At 41.9% G+C, this 11,771-nt stretch overlaps 2 protein-coding genes across 10 annotated transcripts in view; both read right to left on the reverse strand.

Annotated features, from left to right (window-relative positions):
• POLQ (DNA polymerase theta) overlaps nucleotides 1-575 on the reverse strand; it is a 60,456-nt gene extending 59,881 nt beyond the window's left edge. The window contains exon 1 of one of the 7 annotated variants that reach the window (XR_010356781.1): nucleotides 269-554. Coding sequence is in view for 6 of the 7 variants with exons in the window: in XM_064410290.1 (XP_064266360.1) it covers nucleotides 269-473 (205 nt within the window). In the remaining variant the exon portion in view is untranslated. Of the gene's footprint in view, nucleotides 1-268 lie in introns of all 7 variants that reach the window. The other 6 variants (XM_064410290.1, XM_064410293.1, XM_064410294.1 and 3 more) reach the window with 6 other exon arrangements.
• Nucleotides 576-1,670: 1,095 nt separating this feature from the next.
• On the reverse strand, nucleotides 1,671-11,668 carry METTL16 (methyltransferase 16, RNA N6-adenosine). 3 transcript variants are annotated; one of them, XM_064410308.1, is made up of 9 exons: nucleotides 11,437-11,668; nucleotides 11,112-11,311; nucleotides 8,714-8,854; nucleotides 7,586-7,701; nucleotides 6,670-6,812; nucleotides 5,400-5,469; nucleotides 4,462-4,551; nucleotides 3,380-3,553; nucleotides 1,671-3,289 (listed from the first exon to the last, which is right to left on the reverse strand). In XM_064410308.1, exons 1-9 carry the CDS (start codon nucleotides 11,562-11,564, stop codon nucleotides 2,672-2,674), a joined length of 1,680 nt encoding a protein of 559 aa, XP_064266378.1. In that variant the 5' UTR covers nucleotides 11,565-11,668; the 3' UTR covers nucleotides 1,671-2,671. The 3 variants fall into 3 exon arrangements, with proteins under 3 accessions (XP_064266378.1, XP_064266380.1, XP_064266379.1); XM_064410310.1 differs by having other exon boundaries at nucleotides 11,492-11,597; XM_064410309.1 differs by having other exon boundaries at nucleotides 11,442-11,558.
• Nucleotides 11,669-11,771: the final 103 nt, after the last annotated feature.

The following is an 11,771-nucleotide window of genomic DNA, read 5'->3' on the forward strand; positions in this document are numbered from 1 at the left end:
AGCGACGGGTGCAGGAAATCCCTCGATCACCACCCTGCTAACACGAGCACGTCCCTCGGCTGCAGCCGCTGCCCTCCAGGGGGAAAGCAAGGGGCGAAGCGCGGCCCGAGCAGCGCCAGGGCCCCGCGGAGGGTCCCCGGCCCCGTCCAGCAGCGCCCCGCTGTCCCCGGCCCAGCGCGTCCCGGCCCGCCGCGCCGCACGACCGAGGGGAGGCGGCAGGGGAAAGAAGGGGAACGGGAGGGAAGGGCTGCGCTCTCCACGCCGGTACCTGCCGAGCCGCTGCGGCGCAGGGAGAGGTCGAGGTCGAGGCCGGGCGGGGGGCTCAGCACAGCGCGGCGGGGAGCGGCGGGGCCGGGCGGCACGGCCCGCGCCGGCGTGAGGGAGCTGCCGCCGCCGCCGAGCCCCGCGGCCGAGGCTGCGGCGGCACCGCTCGGGCCGATAACGGTGCCGCCGCCATCTTCCCGCCGCGCCATTCAAAGGCGGCCCCGCCCCGGCCGGCGGGAGGGCGGCTCGGGCCGCGGCCCCGGCGGGAGCCGGGAACCGGGCGGGAGCCGGGAACCGGGCAGCCCGGCACGCCCGAGGCACGCGGCCGCCGCAGAGCAGGGGCTGTCTGTGTGAAAACAGCGGGCTTTGCTGAGGCAGCGCTCCGAGCGTGCGGTACGCGCGCCGTAGCGGTGAAAGGCTCAGACAATTCAACGAAGGGTCTGCTTCAAGACAACAATGCTTAGCTTGCGGGAGAGGGCCCAAAGGACAAACAGCCTCGTTTGCTGGTTCTCATGTCTCTGACACCAAAATAGCTTTTCAGATTCTAAAAGACTAGGACTGGTTTTACCTCTCGTCGGCAACTTGGACATGAGAAGCAGTTCTTCGAAAATTCTGCAGTACCCAAAGAATGCATGTCTTTGTCCATCAGCCACAGAAAGTGTGAAAAGTGCATATTATATGGCTCTACGCAGATATTTACTATACACATTAAGTTGAATTGAGTAGTGCTGTATTAACATTTTAATACTATGGTAAATGTAGTTTCATAGCAAAAAGGTAGCTTTTGTAGTTAAGATAGGAATTATGTTTGTGGAATGTTTTCTTTTAGAAAGGAATGAGGGGCCCTCACCGGATGGCGGCTCAGGACACCTAAATCTTTCAGAAAAAGGGAATTTATTGCTCCCTTATCAGCAGAAAACTAACTTCTTCCCACCTCGCTCAGACAGGAAGACGGCATGAGGATTAAGAGGAAGAAGTTGACAGTGACAGAATCCTGGGTTTGAATGGAATTTATGCATCATGTATGAGATACATGAATATGCAACAGGCGACTGTTTTAAGGGTTAATCCTCTGTTAACGGGCTTGTGTTGCCCTGAAAAAGGTACCCAGACGTTCGTATCTCTTTGTTTTTATTGTCTCATATTGTCCTAACCTCAAAGGTTCACATTTTATTATTTTAATTATATTACTATTTTTATAACCATTTTCTTACTATTAAACTTTTAAAATTAAAAAAAAAAAGTGATTGGCGTTTTTCACAGAAAGTATTAAGAAGCATTATATCAAAAAATAAGGTTTTTCTAAGTTGCTTTTCATTTCAACTGAAGAAAGCATACTGATCTTTCCAAAAATAAAGACAGCAAAGGGTAAACATTGAAAGCAGGAGTATGAACACACACAGTAATTTCCTTCTGGACACCATTGCTTTATTTTGGGTAACGCACACACACACCCACATCCCACTCAGAAAAGCTCTTCAGGTTCTGTATCTTCAGAGAAATGGATAACAGCTTAGAAGGCTGACTTCACATGAAGCAGAACTGGTGGTCATCATCTCAAACACATACACGCAGAAATTTCCAGCCCTTGAAGAAGAGCATCTCATTCCTGTCATTAAATCTTAAAATTAAATGGAAGCAAAATTCTTTAAGAATACTGCTGTCATTTCAGACAATTATATCTGACTAAGTGTAAAGGACGATCTAATGGAAGAATCAATGTATTTTAATCGTCTTTAAATCAAGCAGCTCAAAAAGCTTCTTTCGTTGTTCAAGTTTACAAAACCAGATGCTAACAATAGGCTCTTCTGTGTTTCAAAGCCCAAGCACCTGATAAATACAACACACATTTTCTCCCTAAAGCAATTAGTTTAATGAATTGCCACTAGGAGAATGTATCTATGCTGCTACTCTGTTGACCAAAAGTTAGATACATTAAAGGGAGGAGAGGCATACAGAAATCTTCTGCTAAAGGCTCTCACTGCAGGAAACAATTCCCACTGCAGACTAACCGCTTCTGTATTAGTACTGAAAAAATACTGAAGAAAATAATTCAGTAAAGATTTCTACTTAGTAACAATACATATTTCTATTGTGCCAGAAAAAGACCAGAATAAGCACTGCTGATATTTTAAATGTTCACAGCATAAACATGTTTCACTTCCACATATAGTTTTACAACTGCAGTATGAAATCTATTACTTCCTCATGACTTCATGTCCTCCTTACATTTTTGAAAAAGCTATTTAAAATATTAAAGGAGACATCTATCTTCATTCTACTCTTCTTTTTTTTTTTTTTTTTTTAAGGGGGAAAAGACAGGTTTTTCTATCTGAAATTTTTAATTCATTAAAAATAGTTTACAAAATTTGAGGGCAGACCTACTTTACCAAAGTAGGAAAAAGAGCTAACTAGCAACCAGTCGAAGAATTTGGTTCCGTAAGTATGTGCACAGCTGGTTCATCAAGTCTCTGTTCTGTCCCTCAACCCAGTGCATTTCTACTACTACATCATTTCCTTCTTTCTTCACGTTCATTAAACACTTGAAGAGAAAACCCCCACTAGTTTCTTTAGGGCCTGGCTCTTTTTCCACTGTCAGATTGCTAGCTTCCTCTGAAGGGAGAGGTTCCTCCTTCACATCACCAGAACCTTTCCCAAGTGATGTTTCTCCCTGCTTGGCTTCCATCTCCTCCTCCTTCACAGGATCACCGTGTTCTTCTTTGGCAGCAGGTTCCTCTGCTTGCTCATCACCTGCTGTCACCTGGACATCCTCATCAGGTGCCATAAAGCCCATTTCAGAATCTTCAGCCTTGGGGTTTTCACAGTCTGAGTTGTTGCTCACGCTCTTCTGGCTGTTCTTTTCCTCCTCCATTGCTTGCAGAATATCTTCAGAAGCTCGAGGAAGTTCTCGTAATTGCCTTACTCTCTCTCGTTTCTTTCTCCTCAAATGAATCCAGGAGTTTTCAATGGCAGTCACAAAGAGGCTAATTTCATCTTTTCCACATGGAACACGTTTATGCTGAACCTATTGCAGAAAAGAGAATTTCATACGATCTTCTCACAGTTATGCTTTCAATTAGGATGTTGTTTTAACATCTAATACTTCATACTGTACCTTCAGATCAGTGAGAATCTTCTCTACCCAGGCTCTAACCACAGCAATAGCTTCTACAGCATCCCAGCCCATGGCTGCAGCTTTGACAGATAACTCTTTGACTGTAGAAGCCAAGACCATGAATGTAATTGGTTTTCGTGGTTTTTCTAACTTTCTTCTTTTAGAGGGAGGTGACTAGAAGAAGAAAGAAAGAAAATAATTACAAGGCTATGCAGTATTAGTGGGGTGACTTTTGCACTCAGAAGACTGTGATTCCTTAAGACACGAGGATTAAGAGTGTAACATAAGGCACTGAGCAGTCATTCATATGGCCCGTGCTCCACTTCACCCCCAGGAGTTTCAGGCTCAAACCAGCTAACAGGATCATGCACTTTATGCTAGCCTGATGGACAGAGGGAGTTTATCTTCAGGTATTAGGCAAAAAGCTTCATTGGTTCCTTTAAACTATGAGCTCTCCATGAGGTGAGAAAGTGTGGCTGCTCTTGGGAATAGAGGCCAATTGCCAATATCCACGTTTTGATCCAACTGCACTGAAGGTTTACTTGCATCTTCCTTAAGATTGGTTATTGTCTATTCCTGTATTCAAATATACAAACATCCAGATCCAAAAAAGCAACTGGCTCACATTTAAGGTGTACAAGCTCCACTTACATTCATGTAGGCAAGTCTGAGTTAGACGTGGTCATACCTATTTGGTAACAGAATCCACATGTTAAATTAAAACTGAGTTCTCAGAAGGAAGTTTAAATTCAAATCCAGCCCCAAACTTAGCATATTTTTATTACTACTGAACTGCTATTTGAGGTATGTTACAAATGATCCTTATTTTCACTGAAACCCACAGGAAGTTCCTACAACAGCTTCCTTTTTCCACCCTCAACAAGGGTCATTCATGAATCACATGTCACAACTGCTAACAGACTGGCAGCCATCTAAGAAATTCCACTGTCCATACAGCCCAGCACATCCAATATTCCAGTCTGAAGAAGAACAGTTTGTATCACAGTAGTTATAGGTCATTAGCCCCCTCCTCATGTAAGAGGCACTGAGAATCACAAGCAAACCAGAATTAAGCTACTTACAGGTACTTGCACATCATCATAGAAACTCCAGGCCAGTGCCCATCTCATGGTGCGTCCCTGGCAGAATTCAGTGTGAGTGACTTTAGGGACCTATGCAAAGAAGCAATACATTATTTCAGATTAATAATCAACACTGTTTTACTGCACACATTTCCAAACAAAGCATATTTTCTCATTATACAAATGAAGATTATTTCTGATGTGGCTCAGAGGTGTCAGGGCCCTCTCTAATTTCTCTCCCTTTACTAAGACTGAGGGGCAGCAGTTCAAGGATAGAGAAGGAAAATCAGATATTTTGTTTTTAGCTCAGCATATGCTTTTGGTAATTAATCTTCCTGGGAATTTATTTTACCATACATTCTCTTTCCTTCCACTGTATACAAGGACAGATCTCACTATTACTTTCTTTGTACGGGAATTAGTGAAGAGTATGCTTCATCCAAAAAGCCATCCAAAAGTCGTTTGCACAGCCCTCTTTAATAAGAATAGTAGCACAAGGTTCCATTTTACTTGAATACAAACAAAACAATGCTGCCACTTAAATCATATTACTATTTCTTTTATCAACCAAATTGCTAGATTTCATGTTAGCTAAGAGGAAAGAAAGCTAGATATTTTTTGGTGTTTGTTTTTTGGTTTTTTTTTACTACAGCCTTGTTAAAGCTATTTATTTTAAAGTAGAAACTTTGAATCTTCTAGAATGAAGACATGCTCCAACACGTGCTAAAGACAAAAGTTTGGAGATAATATTTGCTACTTATCTGTCAGTTTTGAATCTGCAATAGTTAAACCCCAGTTGCTTCCCTAACAAGGAACTGTGGTTACTTTTTGTAATAAAAACTCCCTGAAATAATTTAATAATTACCCACATACATTGAAGCATACCACATTCTGTATAGAACACAGGCAGGATATATAGGGACTCTATGCATGCTCACCCCCTGGATTCGAAGTTCTTCTTTCAGTGGTGCTAAACTGCATTTCTTCCCCAACATGCAACTGTACCATCTGCAAAGCACACATTATGAGATTAAAAACCAAAACAACAACAACAAAAAAATCACACTTAAACAGAGTGACCAGGACATAGGACAACAAAATTCAGAACAGAAGGTCCAAAGACAGACTGGACAGGAAAATCTTTTTGAGCTTTTAAGAAATACATTAGGAGTGTTTTAGAAACAACACGTGAACTATGAGGAATCTTGTTTCAAAGAGTGACTTCAGTTACGGGGAAGATGTTACAAGAACTTGTTTCAACTTCTCCACTTTCTTTGGAGAATGAATCAGAACAAAAAGGAATAACCAACTATTGGCAAGTAATCATGCTCAAAAGCAGACATACTGACTATCACTTGTGCTCACTTATCCAGGTTTCCATCACATAACCCATATTTAATGAGGGAAAAAATCAGGAAAAAAAGGGGAAAAAAGTTATTTTCCCACTTCTAGTGGAGCTTATCCTTCCACCCAGCTCCGCATCTTCAGAATCTCCCAAATATGACTTTAGATAAAGCTCTATTCTTCATCTAAATTATTATTCAAGCTTTACAACCTCATCTTCCACATTTTTTGATGACTGGATCCAAAAAAGCTTATTCATGAATATAACATATTCAAGTACAAAACTTAAGATTTCCCAGTTATCAAAGGACAGTTTTGTCCAACACTGGGGGAGTGGAAGCCTGATGATACAGTCAGAAAACTGAAGACATGCCATCTGTTTCAAAATAATGTCAAAAGAAGGTTTCCCAATTTTTTTTATTGCAGCTTATGTTCACCCAAGACAGCATTCAGTACAACAGTGTCCTTTAGCAGGCAAAGCTGCAAGTTACCAAAATTCAGCCAGGAAAAGATAGAGATTTTTAGGTAATCAACAGATAACTAAGCAATATCATAAAGCCTCTTCCATCCCAAAAATCCTCAAGAATGAACCCTGATCTGTCTCTTATCAGGTACATGTGCTGATTTTGCTGAAAGCTACCAATGTCACTTGTACTGGCTTTTTTTGTCTTCTGCCTTTAAATACCTCCAGCAATAACTTCTAATTGCTGCTCAAGAACAATTGGATGTGTAAGTATCATCAAACAAAGTGAGCATATATCAGTGGACCTTAAGTACTAAAAATAACATTGTTGCATGACTTCTGCCAAAGACGAAAATAAAAGATGTTAGTTTGGGGTTTTTTGACTGGAACAAAACACTTACCGTAACCTCTTTTTAAGTTGGAGACTATCATGAATAATTCTTTTGACAAATTCTAGTTCTCCTCCCTCAGCCATGATTTCTGTGATCCCTCCTGTATTTACAGAGCTGGGAGGAGGACGCCGTGGATTTCGAGAATTAACTCCCTGGATTAAAAAACAAAAACATTAGACATGAACATTTAATAAAATGTTATGCTGCTTTGTAAACTGCTTCGCTTCCTATCTTAATCTTTAGGGGGCAGCAAACACCACCATCTCTACTCATCCTCCCACCATCAGAACTAAGGATAACAAAGACCCATTCAAAATAAACATCCCTGAGTGAATTCCCCACAATCTCAGACCTAGGTAAGCTACTTGTCACATCAGGATTCTGCTAACACGAAATATGTGGTCCCAATACATGTAAGACATGCTAAGTCTATCTACGCAATTACAATCTGTAGTGCTTAATTAAATCTTAAACCTTCTTCTCTACTGTCCTGCATTATTCATTTCTGACTATATTCAGTGGTTATTGCAAAACCTGTATGATACCATCTACATGCCTAAGGAAATTAAAAATACAGTTAAGCAAAATTCCAGGAACCTCTGTACTACAGAGGTGCCTGTTATGCAGCAGGCACCCGATTTCAGATTTACTGGCTGTCTACTTTCCAAACTCATCTTCTAAGCCGGTAAGAACTTGTGAAAGAATGTCACAGCTCATTCTCCACTTTAGGAGGGATAACAGTTAAGTTTTCAGAACTCCTTTAGGGGTTAGGTGATGAGGAGGGAGAAAACTTAAATACCATTCCTGATGACTTGGGATTTTCCACTCAACCTTGCCCAAGCCAAGAGGTCAAACTGGAGGTTAAACTGCTGCTACCTTTTCAGTGACTACTGAAGTACATACAACATGCAGTTTGTTACCTTACCTTAGCTTCCAACTGGTTGGCAAAAAAGGGGGGGTTGCACATGCAGAAATCATAAACAATCTCAGATTCTTCTTTCAGTGCATCCATTAGAAGAGTCTTCTGTGGTACCTTAACCACTATTAGAAAAAGTGAGTTTGGTCAGTAAGGAGCTTTATATTTTATTTAACACATTGTATACATTATACATTGCATAAAACCTGTACTTTCTAACCAATGCTTTCTGCAAAAGAGATGTAACAAGCATCACCATGCTAATAAAGACTTCGGGTAAAGGATCAGCATACAAACAGCCTGTATGTTTATACACAGAAGCAGAACCACATGAATCTGTTTAAAACAACAAGGATTGCCTGAGTTATCCCAAGTTCTCCAACACAGCCACAAATGTGCTTTAAGCCCTTACAACTACAGGCACTAAAGCTCCACATGAGGCCTGTTCCTTTGCCAGCTGCTTTTCCAGGGTATTGAAACACCACCACACCACTAAAAATCAGTAGCAGTAATGACAGAAAACTCTTGTTCTCCATATCAAGTTCTGGATCTTCAAGACTGACATGCACAACAGATTAAGACATGTTGTTCAAATGGATGCTTCCAAAAGTTTTTATTCAGAGCTCATAGATGGACCTGATTTTTACTACACTGAGTTCCTTCCAAAAATTTTCCAACCTCATTCCCAGACCAAGTCTGGCATACTGCCTCTGCTATCACAGGCAGTCTCAGGACTTCATTCAAGAAGTGAGGATGAGGAACTCTCTGTACAAGATACACCTCTGAGGCAATGTCATGCAATTATCCAAGGGGAGCATTCCAGGTCCCCTACCAGCAGAAACAGCCCAAACGCTAAGAAATACTTCAGTAACAGACAAGGAATACAGAGAGTAAAGCCCCCCAGGGTGAAGTTTAACTTTCAGATTTTCATAAGGAAGAGTATTTCTCTAGCCACACATCCCAGCCTAGACAAGGCAGCTTTTTGGCTTAAGCATATGCTGACTTCAGTAAATATTCTGCTCCAGTAAAAGTAATTGAGCATGTATTTGGAAGGAACACACATTCTGACGTGCCACTGAACATGGCAAAAATATGCCACAACCTTCATATGCTACTAAATACCTTATTACACTGTACCTTTTATAAGATCAGACAAGTTATTCTGTTCCACATTCTTCTTGGCATAATTGAAGCACATGTCATCCACTTCTGTGGCAAGGAAATACCAGCCATTCAAAGTTGCTCCAAGTAATGGGTATATACAGGATGCCCCTGTCCCTGCAGGAGGGAAAATCCATGAAAAAGGCAAAGTAAGTACTGGTGCTATACACTATGTACTTATTACACCAAAAAGAACTAACTTCAAGAAAATGCTGATTATTGATCATCTACAACTCACTTCTTTAGAGAACTTCGTTTTTGCAATTTGAAAAATAGCATTGTCAAATATGCACTTTTAATAAAAGAAAAAATTTAATAATCTGTTATAAATTTTCTAGTAAACTATCAGCTTTGGTTTAAGCTATTTTTCTTCTATATTACAATGGTTAATTTATATAAAGAAAGCCAAATACATTCTTGGCTTTACTAAAACAAAACCTACCACAAATAAATTTCTCTTCTGCACTTTTCTATCATCTATCACAAATAATTTACTTTGATGAATACAATAACCATAAAAAAAAAAATCTGTTTCACCAGACTGCCTTTTTCTAATGTCTAAAACAATCAAAGAAACCTAAGTGTCAATTAAGATATTCAAAAACAGAGACAGATAAAAACTTGGTAAAAAAAGAGAGAGATGCTAGCAAAAAATAATTATGGCATACCTAGATGATCAAATTATCAATGACAACTAAATTTAGGAAGAAAGGAAATGGATACAAGAAAAGGGAAAGATGTCCCACCACCACAAAACTAGAGTTTAGACATGTATTTAGAATCTGTTACACTGACTTATTGAACCATCAATAACTTCATCTGTCAGTGGGCAAAAAGCTTCACTTTGCCTAGCACTTCTGTCAAGTCCCTCTTGGATGACTTCCTGCTTTTCCAAAACTGAAACATCAAAGCTCATGCAAACTCAAACTGAAGATTTTGCAGTATGTGGAGGACTTAGGGATCTGTCTCTTCTACCCAGACACCTACTGTGATGAAGTTCATAGAAATCATTTTCAAAAATGAAAACTGGTATCAAATGCACAGAAGCTAAGAAATTTCAGAGTTACTAGAAGAAAGCTGCTGTGGACACACATGTGATGATGCAAACCCAGTATACAGCACAGCTCCAGCTAAAAATACAAGTCAGTAAATTTCTGGAGAACAAAAAATCCCATTACAAAAAGTTGTACTAGCAGATGCCAAGAAACACAAAATCTGGCACAGTAACAGAGATTACTGAACCTCAGCTCTGAGGAATTCAGTAACTTTAAAGTTTTAATGTCAAGCACTAAAACAGGTTACAAAGGAAATTCCAACTTCTCTAAATTTCATTCTAAGTTTTCTTCAGCACAAAACAGTGTTTGAAATCAAGCCTCTGAAACTGCAAAGGAAGATTCTATTGACAAAATGAAAGATGTGAACTAAATTCAAATGTACTATAACTAGTGCCTTTTAAATAATTCATACAGAATAGCCAAAGATTGGGAATCCAAATGCCAATATTATTATTTGTGTGGAAGCTCTTATGGAGCGTGCCTTTCTTTTATTTCCAATGAAAAACAAATTATGGCCATCAGTGCACACCTATTAAATTCACACCTCTGCTGTTTACACTTATCTGCTGCCTAATCTAGATATCATCCTGATATTACCCAGCAATCCAGACTGAAGTGGACAGTATTATCCATCTGTTGATGCTTGGTCCAACTTAAAAGACATTTTATTCTCAACAATAAACAAGAAATCTTTGACCATCTACAAGCAAAACACAGCTTAGCTAGCATTTCCCCTGGTTTCTAATTTGGCCTCTTTTACAATTCAGCTCACATATAAAACTGTGTTTAAATAAATTAAAATAAAAATTGAAATTTAAAAAGGACAGATCATTCACTTACATCAAATACACCTACAACAACAGGAAAAAATGTTATTAAGTGGAAGACCAAAAAAGAATGCTATGCAACTCACAAACTCTCTGGTGCAGACACCCAAAAGCAAAATTAATAAATTATGAAGAAAACACAATTCGCTAGTTAGAACACTGAGAAGAAACACTTTTTAGATCCTTTAGAATGACGTTTTTGCCTGCACAGAAGCACAGCTTTTGTACACCAAAGCTGCACTCAAGTGAGTTCAAGGCCCTGAAAAGCCACATAATTGCGTGCCGTGGCTGTTCTGTGTTCGTGCAGAGAAACGCTGCCCACCCAGAAGGGCCATGAAACACCTGTGGAGCTCCGGCTGCCTCCCACCACAGCGAGCACACAGCAGATCTCTTTGTTCCTCAAGAGAAGAGGAACAAAGTTTTTCCAGTGCAACGAATTCTACCTGCTACTGTCGCTGATGGTAAACAAGGACTTAAAACACTGAACTTTACCTATATCAATGCCTCGTCTCAGGGTTTGCTTGTCAGCATCGCGGTGGCCGATGAGATCCTCCACCCAGTGGATGTAGTTCAGCCTCAAAGGGACGGTGGGGATGAGCCTCTCCACGGGGATGTCGATGGTCAGCCCGAAATCCTCCTTCAGGAGGGTGCACGTCAGAGCCCTCACGGCCTCGGGATCCTTGAAGTTCAGGCTGAAAGGCACACGCGGAGCTCTCAGGGGTGCCCGGAGGCGGGCACACACCGGGGGCACACACCGGGGCACACACCGGGGGGACACACCGGGGCACCCACCCGCCCCATCCCGCCCCGGCCGTACCTCACCCTGCCCGCCAGGGTGGTCTGCACGTGCTGCTGGAACTCGGGGTACTTGCCAGCCAGGTAGGCGAAGTCGGGGGGCTTGTCCTTGTAGCGGTTGCGGGCGTGCATGGACTTGTTGAGGGCCATGTCGGGCCGGGAAGCGCCGGGAAGCGCCGGGATACGCCGGGAAGCGGCGGGAGCGCGGCGCGGGATGACGGCCGCACCCCCGCGCGCCGGCCGGGCCCGCTCCCGGCGCGCACCGCGGCCCCGCGGGCCGTACCAAGGCGCGGCGGATCGCGGGGGCGGCAGCCGGAGTGGAGTCCGCCGCTGCTGAGGCGGTTCCATGGAATCCTG

Source organism: Passer domesticus, chromosome 2 (assembly GCF_036417665.1).
Source record: "Passer domesticus isolate bPasDom1 chromosome 2, bPasDom1.hap1, whole genome shotgun sequence".
Taxonomy (NCBI): Eukaryota; Metazoa; Chordata; class Aves; order Passeriformes; family Passeridae; genus Passer; species Passer domesticus.